The sequence below is a fragment of the Hetaerina americana genome, unplaced genomic scaffold (assembly GCF_022747635.1).
Source record: "Hetaerina americana unplaced genomic scaffold, ioHetAmer1.1.p SCAF_73, whole genome shotgun sequence".
In the NCBI taxonomy this organism is placed as follows: Eukaryota; Metazoa; Arthropoda; class Insecta; order Odonata; family Calopterygidae; genus Hetaerina; species Hetaerina americana.
Window position 1 is genome coordinate 2,064,631 of NW_027287350.1, and position 19,782 is coordinate 2,084,412.

General features: G+C 35.2%; 1 protein-coding gene across 1 annotated transcript; it reads left to right on the top strand.

Moving 5' to 3' along the window:
- The first annotated feature begins 10,695 nt into the window (after nt 1-10,695).
- Nucleotides 10,696-19,163, top strand: Hacd1 (3-hydroxyacyl-CoA dehydratase 1). Its single transcript, XM_071596014.1, has 5 exons — nt 10,696-10,872; nt 10,968-11,085; nt 11,167-11,396; nt 17,634-17,812; nt 18,524-19,163. The coding sequence occupies exons 1-5, from the start codon at nt 10,781-10,783 to the stop codon at nt 18,607-18,609; spliced, it is 705 nt and encodes a 234-aa protein (XP_071452115.1). The 5' UTR covers nt 10,696-10,780; the 3' UTR covers nt 18,610-19,163.
- Nucleotides 19,164-19,782: the final 619 nt, after the last annotated feature.

Consider the following 19,782-nt stretch of genomic DNA (forward strand, 5'->3'; position numbering starts at 1 on the left):
GCCTATGGCTTGAGCCACCCCAGAATATCAGTGCCATATCATAATCGAGATTGAAAATTTGAATGACAAATACATTTTAGGTTATTTTAGCTAGTACTAAAAAGCAAATATCTGAGTAGAAAAAGAGTATCATTAAGTTTCGATTTTAAGATGTCAATATATAAGGATCATTTTAGGAATGATTCAATCTGAACACCCAAGAAATGTACGCTATCAGCAAAATTTATGTCCTTATCTTGGAGTTTAACAAGAGTAAAGGATTTTTGCCAAAATGTATGCATACTGTTTTTTGTACATTTATTAACAAAAAGTTGTTTTGAAACCAATTTTGAAGGTATATCATTGAGGAGTCTACTTTTTGCTGTCGCTCAGGACTGGTTTTGGCATTTATTAGAATGGTAGCATCATCAACAAAAAGAATGGATTTGGCACCGAAGATACAATCTGACATATTATTTATGTAGAGTAAAAATAGCAAAGAACCTAGGATAGAGCCCTGAGGGACAACTGTTTTAACCTCTTTTTTAACTGATTGGAAGTTGTCTTTGTGATATGTAGATTCATTAAGATGGGATATTTCAACAACTTAATGTATTCCCTGAAGATATTATCTGAACCATTTATTTGAGAGGCCCAAAACACCATATTTTTTTATTCTCTAACAAAATCTCATGATTTACAACGTTAAAAGCTTTAGTAAGAGCTAGGCATATCCCCAGGGACAGATACTTATTGTCCACAGCATGTAGTACAGATGTAGTAAATGCATGGAGTGCTGTAGATGTTGATTTACCTTTGCTGGTTTGAAAAATAGAATGTTTTCCAGGAAGATCACCGTATGTTTTAACATAACCTTTTCAAATATTTTAGACAAACCAGAGATGAAACTTATTGGCCTGTAGTTTCCTACATCCCTTAATCGCTCTTTTTGTGAATTTGTATAACTTTGCTGAACTTCAGGCATGATGGAAAAATACCTCCTGGCAGAGACAGGGTGCAGAGATACACAAGGGGCTTAGCAAGTGGAGGGATAAAAAACGCAATTACCTTCTCAGGTATATCATCTCTCCCTAAACAAAGCTTATTGCTAAGAGTATGGCCTATGCTGATTATTTCATTTCTGTTCACACGATATAAATATATGGAACTGTTTGCAGATGGGTTTCATATCCAGAAATATAAATTAGATTCATGAAATTAGAAACAATTTTTCCTGGAGTCTAGTAAAAAAATCATTAAAAGTACTTGCAATGGCAGTAGGATTTGACTGCACGTCACCAACTGTCATGAGTTCAAAGTTTCCGTGAGAACTAATTTCATTTGTTTCCTTATGTATAACTTACCAAGAAGTCTTAGTTTTATTTTTTTTATTTTTGATAAAAATGTCATTATATGATCGTTTTGATTTTGCAACAATTTTCTTGCAGTATTTACAGTATTGTTTATATTCTTTTTCAAATTTTTCAGTTATTTTGGCAAGCTGAACGAAATCCCTTTTTTCTTACTAAGGTTGATTATCTCACTTGTTAGCCAGGTATGCTTTTTGTTACATATATTAGTCACTTTGCATTTCTTAACTGGAAATTTTGTTTCGAAGTAAAAGTTGAATTTTTCAAGAAATGCATCCATTTTGTCATTAAAAGTATGTTTAGTATAAATCTCATCCCAAGATTCAGTTTTTTAATCAAAACTTAGAAAATACAGTTGGTTATCAATAAAAGTTCTCTTACAAACCTAATTTGAGTTACAGTTTTCATATTTGTCGACACTAACATTAAGTAAAATCCCTCTGTGGTCTGAGAAGCCAGAGTCCATGGTATTAATATTATAATAATCTGAGTTTGTCATGACCTGATTTATTAATGTTCTGGTAGTAGTTGTAACCCTAGTTTCTTCAGTTACTATTGCATGAATATTAAAGGAGTCCATATCTGACTGAATTCCTTTGACTTGCATAAATTTAAAAAGTTTACATTAAAGTCACCACCTAACACAATGCGACTGGTGGTGTTAAAAATAAATGTTATCTATTAAATTCATTAAATTCTCTATTAAAGTATTGAAATTTCCATCATGGAGTCTTAATGACAGACAAGAGTCAATTTATGCTTTGGTATTTGGGTGATTGAAAATTCAAAATCCTTTTCATTTACAGTAATATTTGATAAATTAACAGCATACATTCAATGTAAAGGGGAGTACTCTTTAACAAATTGTTTTTTTGCTGCTATAGATGAACATTTTTTTGTGTGTCCTAAATACTATCATTTCCTTTTTGACCAAATTCGCATGCTTTTCAATATCTTCATCTATCCTAAAATCCTTAGCAAATATTCTGCCAAGAAATTCAAAATTATCCACTTGATCAATTTCCTTATAAGTTCACCATTTATTCTCACTATGTAATAATTCATGCACATACTGAACTGAATGAAATTTAGATACTGTAGAGCCATCTATCTTTCAACTATCCTAGATGGCTTAAGCCCCTTTCCACCATTTAGGATCACTTTTCATTCTTGTTCCAGTTTTGGCCCAATTGAACTCTTGTCTTTGCCTTTTTCCCTAGCATGGACACAGAGCATTGGCATAAACTGTATCAATTCGATGAATGAATGCCTGATATGAGGAGAAGAAGAAGAAAACTTTATTGATTGGTAGTGGCTCCTTGGAGAATGAATTTTACCAATACAAACATGAAATACAGTTCAATCAACCATACTTTAAATCAGCATTCCAGACTTCAATCATAAATATAATCATCATCGAGTAGATAATACTGATAGCATGAACAGTATATAATACTAATACCTAGATGTATTCAGGATTTGCCAACATTAATGCATGCAGAGCAAGAAAGAAAGCAAAATCGGCAACTAAAAGAAATAAAATAAATGCTATGAAGTGTGCACAATACATATGAATAAAAATAACACAACTAGAAACAATTATACCATTTTAAAATATGATAAAATTCAGCACAATCAATATGCTTACTAAAAAAGAAGGCTGATAAGATAGTAGAGATAAGAGATTACAAGAAAAAATCATGTGAAAAAACATGAAAAAATCGAGCAATTATGCATGGGGGCCCATTTATTAACAACGATAATTTATAAACATACTGATTTCAAATGGGAGAAAAATGCATAATAAGTGTTGATCTGTCGAAACAAGATGTTTCACAAATGCATTTCAAGAGTGCTTTTAAATTGGAAACAGAGCCAAGTTTTTTAATTTATTATGGAGATCTATCCAAATTTTGCAAGATATTTCATGAAAAGGCTTTTTTATATTTGGTAGTTTTGTGACAGGGTAGTTCTAGGTTGTTCTTATGCATCATATGCTTAATTTTTTACGTTGGTTTACTACATATTATTCATGTTAATAGTTAAATTTTATCGACCTAGTAGTTTGTGCATAAATATGCCCATTTTTTACTGGAGTAATTTTCCTATAAATAATAGATGCATATTTACAATATGGTAAATAAACGAAATTCCACAGTTTATAGTATTTGTAGCATATTTAGTTGTTATTGTGTGATATTAGTCATGATTAGTTCACATTAATCAATGACATCATTTGTGTGTTGATGAGTTTCTTCCATAATTATACAGGCATCAGTTTTTTTTTTAATTTCTCAAGCTGAGACATGATCTTATCGCTTTGTTTAAGATATGTTTTTATGATATAGAATATAATAAGAAAATGGCATGGAATAGAAACTGAGATGCAGTTTTTCTTAGTTAGCCTGAAGTGTTGAAATGAACTTGTAGGAATTTTTTTGGGATTCCTTTTGAACTCCCCAATATATTTCTATGGCGTGATTATCAGGCTCTAGAGAATCCTGTGAAACCAATTGGCAGTGGTAAACAGAGAAGCCACCTATAATTACATCCAATTAGAGTTACCTATAATTGCTGTAACACCCATGATGCTCCTTAGAATGTCTCGCCTTAGTCATAAAAAGACAACTGTAGATGGTCCTAGATTGGAAAGCCCCAATTTACATGCAAGAACAGCTTTCCATGTGGGTGGCTGCTCCACGGGTTGTACATACATTTCTTTTCGCTTGTGGAGGATGGAGTGTACTCCCGTACTCCCAGCTCTCTACTATGCCATATAAGTTAACTAAAATATTCCAATTACATTAGCTAAAACTATTTTAGTTAACTTAGTAAGTTAACTAAAATATTCCAATTACATTAGCTAAAACTATTTTAGTTAACTTAGTAAGTTAACTAAAATATTTACTATTAAAAATAAATTGCTTAGGTCCATGTGTAATTAACAATACAGGGCCCACTGCAGACCACCTTTTAAAAGCCTTGCCATATTAAGAGTTCCCTCTGGGTTAATTTATTATTCAGTAATTTTTATGAAAAAGAATATGACTCTATTTTCATCAAATAATGGCACACACTGCTATGAGACTAGGACAAGAAATAATCTAAGTGTAGTATCTGCTGGCATGACAGTTATGTTCTAAGGGCATTGGTCTCTGTGCATGAAAGTGTACATACTTCAAGTTTCCCATAAGTTAAAAAAATGAGAAATCACTCTTTATTTATATAAATAAACTGTTTATGTACTTAAATGAAAAATGTTTTTACAACATGAATGACTGCATTAATTCTGGGTAATTTTGAATTCTAGATTGTGTGAGACATAATTGTGCAAGGACGTGAAATTTTATCTTTTTTGGTAAGTACCTCATTATTAAATGACTGTACTTTTTGACATACCCTATACGATTACATAATGTATCATATTCACTACCGTACTATGTATTTGTCGATTGGAAAAATAAATCATCATTATTTAATGCAGGGTAATTTATCCACCTAATTATAATGAAAGCTGGGAAATTGAGTCTTGGTAGAATTCTATAAAGAGTAATCTTCGTTGAGAATTGTTTCTATTTGTGAATAAGTCTTTAAATCCTTAAAACAAAGCAGATTGTTGGGTGTGAGAATAGTGACCACCGGCCAAAAAATCATAAGGTCATTGGCCTCTGAAGAGGGTGAAAGGAAGGAAAATTTAATTTGATATGAGAAATATGTTTGGCTCCAGAAAAATTTGACTGATATGCTGAGGTGTCAATTGAGATAGGTTTCACTGTGAATGGGAGAAAGAAATTACATCCAAACATACTTTATGGTACATATGAGCTGAGGTTTATGAAGTCATAAGAACAGCACACTTATGAAGAGTCACAAGAACATTCATTAAGAGGACAAATGATAACATGGAGGAATAATATTTAGCTACAATTTGTGAATTAAAACTAAGTAAAATCTATGACCCCAGCATAATTCAAAGAAGATGCAAAGTGTTTATTATATAACAGATAGAAAAATTCATAGATATTCAATTGTTCCCGGCTCAACCTTGTGGAAATTCATTTTAATTAAATGAAGAATACAACGTATCTTTCCACTGTCCTTTATTCACGTACAACCGGTTTCAAATAGTTTCACAGATAGACCCAACAAACAAAAAACCTGTACAACTGGTTTCAAAAGTTTCACAGATAGACCTGACAACCCCCCCCCCCCACTGTAAACCAACCAAGCACCTGTGCTGACGCTTAACATCCCTCCGCATCAACACCAATTGCAACTCCATTTTCTTTCGCCTCCCTCTCTCACCCACCCCTCCTCTCCCTCATGATTGGTATATAATTGGACTGTGACTTGATTATTTTGTACCTGATGATGACGCTTGAGCGTTGAAACCGGTTGTACGCAAATAAAGGACAGTGGAAAGATATATTGTATTCTTCATTTAATTAAGATCTATGAAGTTCAACGAAACTAATGAAGTTTAAGAAATTTGATAATAATAAAGTTTAGAATTCTATCACTTTGTTCTTGTCATGCATAAACTATTCATAAAAAGGGCATCTTATTTCATTCTTCCATTATAAGCTGGAGCTATGGAATTAAAAAAAACTTCACTTACGAGGGTCATCCGGAAAGTAGTACCCGTTCGTGAAATAAAGACACAAAAGTAAATATTAACAAACATAAAAAATTTTATTTGAAAGAGGATACTTTAAACTACTGCTCAACATAATCTCCAAGCAAATTAAGGCATTTGTCATAACGTGTGACAAGTTTCTGTATTCCTGCTGCATAGTCCTTCGCCGCCAGCTCATTGAGATACGCGAGGGACCCATCTTGCACAAATTTTTGCATAATGCAGATGGTGTTTAACAATTTCATGAACAAATGTTCGAGAAACATTGGGAAAATGCTCACAGATGTCATCAATTGTGACGCGCCGATCGTTCCTCACGAATTCGTCAACTGAGCTCACCAGTTGGTCTGTAATGACAGACGGTCTCTCCGAACGCTCATCGTCGTGTGTGTTCCCCCTCCCCATGTTGAAGTTGCGACACCACCGCCGAACAGACGACTCGTCCATTACATTGTCTCCATACACCTCCTTTAATTGGCGATGAATATCACATGGGCGAACGTTTCTTGCATTGAGGAATTTAATCACTGCCCTCACTTCACAACTGGCGGCGTTCTCAATTTTTTTAAACATTGTAAACAATCACAGAAACAACACAGGCAATGCTAGCGTCACGCAACTTGGCTCAGAGAAGGCAGACAAGCCACTGAAGCTATCTGACCTCGTCCAGCGGCTACTCGCGTCGTCAGCACTTCATGCGGCACGAACGGGTACTACTTTCCGGATGACCCTCGTAGATTTGTGCATATTGGAAATATAAAAATTTATTTTTAATTTAAAAAACATATTTCAGCAAAACCATATCTTTCTATAAAATTGAAATAGAATAATTCCTACAAAATAAGGCTGTTGATGGATTGGTTAAATACAACCTCAAAACAAAAAATACCTGCACTGCATGTGAAATATCACTGACATAAGGATGTTGTCAAAATATATGTCTGAAAGACCCTGACAGATGCTTCAAGAGTGGAGGTCACCCCTCAGCAGTCATTTACATATTCTCTGTTGCAGTCAAACATAAGGATATTCCTTCATCTTGAGACAAAGAAATGGGAAGTAGTACAATGCTACTTTGCCATCATTCAAATAATAGTAACACTATGGTTATTATTTCCAAGTCATTGATATGCTGTGATCCATTTTAGGCAACATCAATTAATTATATTTCAGTAGTTTGCCATTTTAAATTATGTATTTTTTCAACTCAGAGAGCTAATGTAGATTATATTTACCTATGAATAAACAAAAATATATCTGTTAAAATCGTAAATTCCTACCACAAAAAAGAAAGCTTTACAGGAATGACAAACCTTTCCATTTGAAGCTTTTCTAAAATCTCATTATCCATGGAATAATGATCCCTTCTCACTGCTATGGGTTCCTTTTCAGTCTTGTCTCCATACCTGGATGAAAATTTTTATTGTAAGTTATTGTATTATGCCTTTTAGAAAAATATTTTTTAATTTCTCTTTGTAGAATTATTGTACAATTAACCTCTTATCTGGAGGTATGTACTTTACATGGCATTCTTTTATTGGCACCGGGAGTGAATTTCCTAACACATTTAGCTGAGAAACGCTGTCTTGTAAAATCGATGCTATCAACTTGCATTCAAATGTGGATAGAGTTTTTTCATTGAAGGTCTCCTACAAATAGAAGGAAAAAATGAAAAGCATTTATCTTTAACTTCAAAAAAAGAAGATTTCTTTGTGGAAACTTGTGGATTAAGATTAGTACTCACGCTGCTCATTTTTTAGTTTGAATGCTTGAAACAAAAATTCCTTAATGGAAGTAAAATCTTAGAACTGGTGAACATGCCACTGCAGTGGCAATCATGAAGGTTTTTCTGCCTGAAATAAAACTGTTTGTGTTGTGTGCTTCATGGCTACAAATACCTATTCAAATAAATATTTAGAATATTTTCAATTTAATATAGAAAACATAGTCATTTGTTTTGATTTACAGGATTAGCTGAATTAATAGAATTTTCATTTAGATCCATTGCAGAGGATAGACATGGAAGAGTAAATAGCATAGCAATATTTAACTTTCATGAATCACCTGATTGAAAAGAGGATGTATAGCAGGAAAAAACCTTTCCCTTGATTCAGTCGATTTATCTGACATGAAAGTTCACTGACTGTAGGCAAATCTGAGCAAGCAAAGGTGATGCTGAAATCTTCCGAAGATCCCTGGAACTTCTAAATGAACAAGCAGAAACTCATAGAGGACTCCAGAATCAGCATCAACTCTGACCAGACCCAGATCCAAAGGTGATCCTTCATGAAGGCAAAAGATAAACTACAAAGAAGAACTGATTAAGGAGATACCCTCCTCATAATACCATATGTACGTGGTTTCTTTATAAACGTCTCAAATGAGTGAAAAACGTTAGGGGTGACTTTAAGAGCTATGATTTTCAAGCTATTAGCAATTACTTTGGCTTTATTAACTGGACCAGTCTATTATTTAACGGACCTACAAACAAGGATTTTGATGTTTTTTATTCAATATTATATAATGCCATAACACTATTCAATCCATACAACTATCTAGCCCATAGTTTCTCATACACTAAATGGTTCATAAAACATTTCAAAAAATTGTTAGAAGAAATATGAATCATGAATCAGCATTGCAAAACTTCAGGCCTAACGTCTAATTATGTTAAATGATGCGGTTGTAGATCTAAAGATAAAAAGTATTTGTATGATTCTAAATGACATCTTGGTTAGAAATAACAGTTATAAATCTTAGGAAATGTTCAATTATATCCTTCTGCTACAACAAAAACCCACCACACCATAATTATTGTTTCCCTGGAAATAATATTTAGAGCAGACAGGGTTCACAATCTTAGCATCACTTTTGTCCTTTGATATGCACATTGATTGCATTATTGATAAAAGTATTAAAAATACGGGTTTTATTTATCATTTTAAAAAGAGCTTCTGCAAACTAAATTTCCTGAGAATTCCATGCTCCACTTTCATTTAGCCTATTCTAGTATATAACTCCACCATTTGGAGTCAATCCCATGAAAAACCACCAGAGCTCCATTGAGAGAATAACAATAAATTCACAAATTCCTAAAATTAGTACACAGAAAAATTGGCCATTTTTCTTATGATAGTACAATTCATTTAATAAGTTTAACTATCATAATCCATTGGAGAGAGGTAATTGACTTGATATTCTTACATAAGCTTTGTAACAATCTAGTGGAATGCCTGGTTCTTCTTGAATCTTTTCTGTCTCAATGTGACAAAATACAATGCGAGGGAAAATAATTGTCTAAGTGTTGCATTTTGTAAAAGAAATAACTCCTACTTTAGTGATATTAATAGAATGATTAGAAAATATAATGAACTGTTGAGTAATATTGATTTACATTCCATGCCATTATTCTCTTATAAACGGGCCTTCAATGCTGCTCTGCTGTGGCACCAGTGCCGCAAATTAATATTATTCATCAGCTCTTATTCATCAGTTTTTATAATTGTGTGTTTTTATTGTTTCCAGTTGCTTAATGTTATTTCATATGAGTGAATATGGAAATATGCATACATACATATTTACCTAGTAATGCAGGTATGCAAATATGATGAATTGTATTGCTAGTTATGAGTAATGTATATCTCTAAATTTGGTAAAAGGCAATAGTCTGTTAGTAAATTATCATTTTTATTGCAATATAGAAGAAATGGCTACCTACGATTACTCTCCTAATCTATCATGAGTATTAATACATTTAATATTTGCTTTCACTGATACACATTTATTACCTGCTTCTTTTCCCTGTGCAAATAAATAATTATTATTTTACTTACAAAGAGCTATTATACCTGTTTTGGGTAAGATAGGATGCTATAGATATGTCAGTCCTAGTAACTCAGTTCTATGGTTAGATTCGGAAATCCTTCCCTCTGCCGGTTGCTAAGCATTCTCTCTCCTTCAAGTAACATAGCAACCACTTGGGGAGAAAATATTTCACTGTAAGCTGAGAAACGATTGTTTTTATACGCATCTAAATGTAAGTAAAATATTCATCGCATTTGAGGATTTCAAAGATCAATGATTCTTTCTAACCAATTAAAGAAGCAATAATCGTACTCAGCAAATTAGCGCCACTACTTGGCGAGCTTGGGCTTCAAGAGCGCAGCAAGCGTAATTGTTATGATCTCGCGACCAAATACAGGAATCGGTGACTTTGTAATTACGTGCCAAAAAATAGGTTGGTTTCACTGCCGGGGCAAAGGCAAAATTATTCAACGCAGTCTCAATTTCATTAAGTCATGGCACAGATTCGGCTTGCTTTGAAAGAGGGATGAGAATATATACCCATACATAATCCGTGGATCTAACTTTTATGATTATTTTATCGTAGATAGATAACTAAATAATTCCAGTGGTACCTTTTCATAAGATTCATACGTTTCCGTTAGTTAGTTATGCCTTATTCCTTCGCTTAAACGATCCACTACATGAATAATGAAATATTAAATAAAAAGTGTAGAAAACGCTTTGAGTAAACTTTATTTTCCACAGTGCCGCAAATAAATGTTAGGATATCAAGATATTATTATATTTAACATTGATTAACTTGTTAATTACCACATTTTTCTTAAACGGCAGTAGTTTTAAAAATATAATTTTACCGCGGTTGACGCGCAGGCACCTTCTATTTTAAGAAGAAAAACAAGTCAAGCTAGTCTGGATGAATACCGTTGTGTTTAAATCTGGTTCATGCTGGAGTGCGTGAAATTGCAAGTTCATCGTCTACATAGCAAGCATGGCAGGAAAAACGGCCAAGAAAGCTGACCAAAGTCCTGGACTTTTCGTCAAAAGTTATTTATTTGTGTATAATTTCGCGCAAGTCATTGGGTAAGGCATCTTCTCATTTCATTAATGTATTTAGACTAATGGAAATATTCTAATCTGTTGAGCATAGAATTAATTGAAAAAATGCCTTATTTCAGATGGAGCTATATTTTGTTTTTGGTTTTGAATCATTATTTCATGCCAATGAATTCAAAAACTTTATGGGAATCTGTCAGGCTACCTCTAATTATTTTTCAGAACGCTGCTGTATTAGAGGTGATGATTTATTTTACTGACTCATTGTTATAGAGTTATGTAATAAAGATTATTTATCGTTAATTCACCATTATTTTTCAGATATTACATGCCGCCCTTGGCTTTGTGCATTCAAATGTTTTAATTACAACTCTACAAGTCTTCTCGCGGGTAATGGCAGTTTGCGGAGTTTTAATTCCATTTGAAGAATCGCAGCAAAGCTTTGGCTTTGTTTTCCTGATTTTCGCGTGGACCATTACAGAAATAATAAGATATTCCTATTATGCAATTAATATCGTGGGCAACGTTCCATATTTCATCATATGGTGCAGGTAACTAGCCAATGATTTTTACCATCTTAATAGCTCATGCTAACGTTATATTTATGAACATTCATTTTCATTTCATAGTAACTTATTAGGAAATCATTAACTCAAAGTATAATTACCCAAATACATTTAGTAGGTATAGTTTGAATTTATATCTACCACCCTATTCTTATCTGGTAAGATCATTAACAGTACCGTCTGACCCTTGATTAAATTTAGTAAGTTAGGGCAAAACTATTTTTTGGCTTTTTCTTCTTTATACTGGGTGAAGGGAGTGGGTAGGGCACAGGTCTACTGGCTGACTTTGAATCATTATTTCATGCCAATGAAATCAAAAACTTTATGCGATGCCAGTTACAGGTTTGATTTCCAGGTATGCCTCTGGGCAAACTCGGATTCACCCAAGCTGTGTAATTTCTTAGGAACCAAATATTCCTGTGATCCAATGGGGGGTTTAGTAAAAAGAACTGGCTGCCACACCTAATCTGTGAATTAAACATGCGGTTGGGCTTAGTATGAACTCTATCTTTACCGATCAAACCCAAGTTGTGGGTCGATTACTGTAATTCTATTATGCTAGTGATCATGGCATGTAAAAACACTATTGAGGAAGGCAGCTTGAAACCAACGATTATTTATCCCACGCCTAAATGATGACACAAATATGAATGAGTCCTAGAAACTGTGGAACCCGATCTGCTGTGTCATACCTGGTGGGGGAGAGGCAAGGCTTCTGCTATGGTCGACTTACAAAATCCTTGCAAAGCGGAACCAGTGGCAGCATAAGATAAGAACCAGTTATAATCAGGACTTTGAATTTTAGAATGTTGTTGAGGACAGGTAAATTAGAAAATATAGATATTTTAGGGGTGTGGAAGGTGAGATAGAAGGATAACAGAGATAACTGCAGTGATAGTCATAGAGTAATATAAAGTGGAGGGAGAGAGAATGAGTAAGGGTTGGCCATACTAGTAAACATATATGTAGGAAGGAGTGTAGTAAACGTAGAGAAAGTTACTGATATAATATTCTTGATAGAAGGAAAAGCTAAACCAACAAACTTGGTCATCACTCAGGGCTACATGCCAACAAGTGATCCAAGAGGTAGATGTTGCTAGGGTGTACGATGGAGTAGTAGTTTAAGGGGGTTCGACCGACAACTAAGGTCATTTGCACCATTAGGGATGGATGGGAAAGGAAGGGTGGAGAGAAACCCGACATCGGCATTAGCCTACTCTTATCGAAAGGCGCCAAGTAGTCTACAGTTTAAGGTCCCATGCAACAGATGTCGTACTCACTCAAAGTCCTACCTACAAAGCACCTCAAGTAGGGATCGGTGTACCACTGGAAAATATCTGCTGCCTCTGGGATTCGAACCCCAGGCCCTCTCGGTTGGAAACCTGTACGTAAGCCACTGCACCATCCCGATCCCTGTACACGATGGATCAGAGGAAATGATTGTGGGTGACCCTGGAAGGAAATATTTGAAAATGATGGAGGATTGGAATGAGGTAATGGGCAAAAGGAAATATGTGGGTGAAGTAGGGGTCGATGGTTTACGGAACAAGGAATGACTGTGGTCATTCCTTGTTTCCTAACTTTAAAGAAAGAAATAAGAGGTCTGCAAGTGACAGGGTTAATCAAAGCAAACACCTGGTTTAAATACCACAGTAGGCAAATTAATTAGAATAGCTTAATCAATTTGCACTTATCCAAGATCGGATCATAATTTAGGACTCGTGAAGTGTAACATCAGATTCAAGAGAATTAAGTAGAGAATACAGGTGAGGAAATGGAAAACAGAAGCATGAGCCAGGACACAAAAATAGGAGTACCAGAAGGCAGTACAGAAAATAATGAGTGGGGAATTGGTATGGTGGAAGAATGATTTATTTCACAAGTTCATTGTCACTTCTTCAATCCAACCCCTTCATATTACATTTAAGACAATTACTGACACCAAAGCCCTTGGTGGAGGAAAATCCACCTAGGCGGGAATCGAACCTACAACCTCTGGGTGGGCAGGCAAGGACGTTACCCTGCTGCCACCAGGGCTGGCATTGGGAATATATCAGAAATGTGTAAATGTTGCTGATAACAAAAGTAAGTGATGCTAAGTAGTCCATGGAGTATGTGTTCTACAGTATCCTCTTATCTCTCACTTCTATCTGTTGCAAAATCTTAGAGCACATAATTGTCAGTTCAATAATGAGACACCTTGACAATATTAACTTTTTAAGTGACAATCAACACGGATTCAGGAAAACCCGCTCCTGCGAGACCCAATTAGGATTATTTACACATGATATACTTTTATCGGGTGAGTGAGGTAGGCAAGTGGATGCCATCTTCTTAGATTTTCAAAAGGCATTTGATAAGGTCCCACATGGTAAACTCATTCATAAATTAAAGGTCGCGGGTATAAACAAGGGTGCCATAAGTTGGGTTAAAGATTTTCTTTCAGAGCGGGAACAGAGGGTAGTCCTTGATGGTGCTAGTTCCGACAGCGTTCGAGTCACGTCGGGGGTACCTCAGGGAAGTGTGATCGGGCCGTTGCTTTTCTTGATTTTTGTTAACGATTTGAACCGCGAAGTGAAAAGTAAAATTAGGGTGTTCGCGGATGACACGGTGATCTATCGGGAGATATCTGGGGATGAGGATCGTTTTATTCTAGAGCAGGACTTAGATTGCATTACTAAATGGTGTTCTAACTGGGGATTGACTCTAAATTATAATAAATGTTCAGTGGTAAATTTCTTTAAAAGATCAACGGGATTTGCTTACAAATTAGCTGGAGGTGACCTAGCAGTAGTTGATACGGTAAAATACCTAGGTGTCACATTCACAAAAGACTTAACTTGGGGGACTCACATACGTAAAGTCTGCGGTCAAGCATATAAAAAATTGGGATTCATTAGACGCATTGTCGGCAAAAGTGACTCGAAGGTCAAGGAACGTTGTTACCACGCTCTTGTAAGGCCTCATTTAGAATACGCATGCAGCGTGTGGGATCCGAGTGAAAAAGGTCTCATTCGGGAAATTGAGAAGGTTCAATGCCGGGCAGCCCGTTTTGTAAAAAATTCCTACGATAAAACGCAAAGCGTCACCAAAATGCTCATGGATTTGGGGTGGGAATCATTGGCTGAGAGACGATTCAATGCAAGATTGAAATTATTAAATAAATTCAGATCCGCATGTTTCAGCACCGAGGTCTCGCAAATTATTCGTACTCCTACATACATTGGTTGCTTGGATCATGCATATAAAATTCGTGAAATAGATGCCAGAACTAGCCGACTCAAGGACTCCTTCTTCCCACGGACAATACGAGATAGCAACTGCAGGGTTATAGATAGCAAAAATTCCAATTGCCACCCTCAGCGTCTAAAAAATAATTAGTTGTATTTAAATGCATGCTCTTCCACTAACCTTATGTGTTTTGCTATAATAACCCATTCTTTCCAAATGACCTCATTCATGTTCTGTTCATCTGTTTTTAAGTTTCCCTTTCAATCCCTCGTCCCTCTCCGCGGGGGCAAATTCCTGCTACCTGCAACGTTGGGTCGCATTCCCGGCCTTTTAGAGACTCTTTGGGGGTAGAGTGTTTCGTGGTGCATTTTCATGTGGTAGTGATGTTTCAATTTCTTGCTTGTTGTGTCCTGGCTTCCGTGTTGTAGGATGGCTTTCGTGCTGCATCATGGGGTGCAGTTTTTTAGTTGTTTTGCGGTATATGTGTTTGCATGAGTATTGGATGAAGGGATTTTTGCATGAGTGTGTGCGCTGCTGTGGGTGTAATTTTCCGTGTTGTTTTTTTGCATGTGGTATTTTTCTTTTTTACTGTTGGTGACCTAACACCCCCCGCCACACGCCCTTGCGGCGGCTTGCGGGGTATTATGTAGATGTAGATGAAAAGGTACTGTGTAATCATCCACCAGTGTGGATAAATTAATAAACATGGTGCCATGCTAAAAATTGTTTTTATCTAATTACATTATGATTGTGCCTATTGAAGGAGTAATGAAACAGGACTGAGTCCATTGGGAGAGGTGTTTCAACCAATTATCGGGTTATATTGGCAACAAGTTCGAAAAGGTTAAAGAAGAGATGTAAATTGAGGAGAGATAGATGTATGGCTAGGCTTGGTTTGTGTGATGTGAAATGTTAATACTACTGGAGTGATAGTTTTAGAGAAATGTATATTGGGGGAAGAGGATAAGGTAGTAGATACTAGTTAAACCAAGCAACGTTCCAGTATTTAATATCTTACTTTTCACAGTAATGCATCATTATCAAGAATGATTGCCCCCTTGATAATGATGTGTAATTGTTCTGTAAGCGTGGAAAGTTGCCAAATAAGTAAAATAAGAAGGTTTACCTCTAAAGTTATAATTAGAGTGTAAATGTGGAAATCTTGAAAAAGGAGCCATGAGGTGCGTAAGAGAAACAAAAGGGTAAACAGAGGAAGGATCTGATCATGTCTTATAGGAAAGATGGTCGGTAGGATCAAGGGAAAAGGACAAAACAAAATGAAAATATAGAGAGAGTGAAGAACGAAAAGAGAATTAATGAATCTACATGAGAATCGACATAAATACCCCTGCGTTCCCCCAAAAAGGTGTGTGGCAGGGGAGACCCATACCATGTGAGAAGGGGGTGATAAGAGAGGATTTGGGAGAATGAGGGGAAAATATTCAGTAAAAATTATCAAGTATCGTGCAAATTTGTATATGCGGTTTGTCCAATAAATACGCGAACTGAGGCCATCTGAGGAACTTTATTTTTCAAAATTTAGTCTACATCGATTTTGTCCCCTTCAAAGTACTCTCTATTTGTTGCTCTTCACTTGTTCCATCTTTTTATCCACTGTTTAAAGCACCCTTGGAAGTCCTCAGCAGTTAAGCTTTTTAGTTTTCTTGTCCTCTCTTGCTTTGGGTAGGAGGATCAAGGATGGTGATTGAATTTTTTGCCAGAAACTGACGGACAATCAATGCTGAATGTGCAGGTGCATTGTCATGGTGAAGGAACCATCCATCATGTTCAGTTAAAATAGGATGCCCTGTTGATTTTCCTAAATTCAGTTCATCAGCTATCATTCGGACAGTTTTGTGAAGATTGGTTAGGACAAGGGACCGCACACGATCAATGTTGTCTTCAACACAGGTGGTTGAAGGTCATCCCGGCCTCGCAACATCAGTGGCATTTGTGGGCCATTTTTAAAAGGCTTAATCCACTTGAAAGCAGATGTTTTCGTCAGAGCATTATCACCGTAAACAGATGTCAACATTTCAGTAATTTCTTGATGACTTTTAATTCAATTCACCAAAAAACCTAATGTTGATTCATTGCTCCATGATATTGTCAATTTCCATTTTTGCCAAACTATAAAAACAAGAACAACAGCAACTAACATAACTGGCAACATACGCACAGCTGGACAATCCACCAACCACAGATGGCTCATTGGGTCTCTGGCTACTAGTGCCGCTAGTGGGCGGGGGGCTATAGTCTGTGTCATGGCCGCCAGATTGCACCAGTTCGCACGTTTATTGTCCAGACTACGTACATGCCGGAGGAAGACTTTATTCAAAACAAGGGTCAATTCACCAAATAAATTAATTATTTGCTATGGAAAAAAAGTGAATGAAAATGAATCAAAACCATTTATATGACAAGAAAGGGAAATTCAACTATTAAATAGACAGGCAACTAATAGTTCCACCCCTAAAGTCACAGGTAGGGAATGTGACACACTGCTGTAGAATAGCATGTGATAAAATGGAGAAATTGCAGACACAGGGAAATGAGGTTGTACTGTACAATAGTATTAATGAATTGTCAGGGCAAGAGAGGTGACTGGAAAGATGAGTACCTAAAAAGTAACTAGAGAAAGATGGTTATACTGTGCTGAAGTGATTTAATTAGTATTATCATTATAGTTAAAATTTAGAATTGATTTAATAAATGCATTATGGAACTTTCCTGATTTAGTATTTGAGATTAAAACACGAGGCTATCAATTTCAATCAAAACAATTTTACCCAAGGTATGTTTTGGAATAAATGATGGGATGAATGATGGATGATGAATGATGGGGTCCATCAGCATGTTGTAAGCTGCAGGTGCCTGCACGTCATTGTACCTAATTACCTCATAGAAAATTGAGTCTTTTATTGTTTACTGCTCATTATCACAATTTTTACATTTACTTTCAGTTCTGATGAAGGCTAAATTCTTTTTCAGATACACGTTCTTCATCATTCTATACCCTATTGGAGCCTCTGGTGAAGTGATAAGCATGTATTATGCCCAAGATAGTGTTGCCCACAGCAAAATGTTTACTGTGGAAATGCCCAATATCCTGAATGTAACATTCAGCTATCGATATTTTCTTTTGATAAACATGTTCCTGTATCTACCATGTAAGTTTCCTAGTTTATCATCTCATATTAGTTTGACCCCACTAAGTTTTATTTATTCAAAACTGGTATTAAAAGTCAAATCGTGAAAAAATGAAACCTGTCAAGTTTATGTGATAAATCAAAACTATATTTGTATAATCTATACTGTCATTGCCTTGTGTGTTCTGCATATGAGCCGTATCACCTTGCAAAGTTATACAGTTCCCATTTCATGTAGGAAGATAATGGTAAAGGAAGGCACTTCTCAAATAATTTGTTCCAAAAGAGTGCCACGTAAAGTGAAATCATGTCTCATGAGTTGATATATTTTTTTTAAAATTAGGATTGATAATAATCACCCTAACTTCATTGGTGTATAATTACACACCACCAATTTATGAATGGTTATACCAGACCCCTTGCCGCTAGCTGCATGAGGTTCTTACACCGTGAGCAGTGCTCCCTTAACACATACAATTACTGATCACACCACTGATTAAGCAAATGATGATTAATATTAATAATAATAAAGATTATTTCTTTACTCTATGATAGTATAGTTTCTTTTTAAAAGGCAGAATTGGTATCATGTCAATGACATACCAAGCAGATTGTGTATAATGTAGGGGTAGGTGACTTGATCAGCCTTATTCTTAAAAATTTGTTATAAAATTAAAGTCGTTTCAGGTTAAGTAATTGGTGATATTAAATAATATTTTGTTTTGTTTTCAGTGTTTCCACAGATGTACCTTCACATGTTTGCCCAGAGAAGAAAAATAATTGGAGGAATACCTAGTAAAAAGACTAAAGCAAATTAATGATTTGAGAGTTGTAGCACCGAAGTATGAACTCTGTTTTGTTCTTTTATAACCGACCAGGGTAGAGCAATGGCAGATGTTAAATTGAAATAATTATATGAGAGTATGACATTCCATTTCAGAAATCATCTTTCCTATTTTAACCTGGTTATGGTTATCCAAAATTAGGAATAAGAGTAAGCTGTTTTTGGACTCTAAAAACATATTGAAGGCATGGGTTTATTATATTTTAACTATGGGTTTCATAAAACTAATTTTATCCAGGGGTATAAATCTTGTCTGAAATAGTGAAAAAATGACTTTTCTGGGGGAAATATTGATATAAGTGGGCAATTTACTTTCCAATACTGACTTTAATGGAGAAAATTGTTATTATGGCTGAGATGATTTGTTTTACTTCTGGGTTGTTAATGGGCCTAGCTCATTGTCATTCGCAGCTAAGGAAATTTGAAGTTATTATTTGACTTTGTGATACTATATATTTTATTATTATGTTGGAGATGGATGTTCATCGCAATGATTTGTTTTACATTAAAATGGATTATTAATCGGGAGTTGATTGTTCTTGATGAGCGAATTTGCTCTTTTAGATAAATCCATTATTTTCCTCATCTAAGAAGACTTTTCCAACATAAATGCATTTGGTGTTGATCACAAGTTTATTCATTATTGCCGACATTTTAAGATTAGTGTAGCTTATCTTATGGGGGCATATATTTTGGACCATAATAAGGTTATGAAAGTAATCAAGGCAATTTTTATTGGCTTTATATGCTAACACCACAGTGCTTTGCGAAGAGGTGAGATTTTTGGGTATTTTATCATGAGACATCGAATCCATTCAGTAGCAATTAAACTTGCATAAAACAGTAATCGTTGAATATGATCAAGACAGTAAATTTTAAAGATGTAATGGGACATTTAGTTAATTGTTATCCCCCAGCAATGTGTTGTTGTGGTTAATATACAGGAAACAAGTAAAAGAATTATTAACCTGGGGATAGCTAATATGAAGTGGCAGTAATTAAATTATGAATTTAAAGCCCTACCCATTGTGCTATCTTGAAAATTACTGGTTATTTTACAAAGTACACTTGATTAGTAAAAATTAATGTATGGATATCTTGCTTCAGAATTGATGAGGGGTTGGTAAAAGTAATAATTACGCTGCTT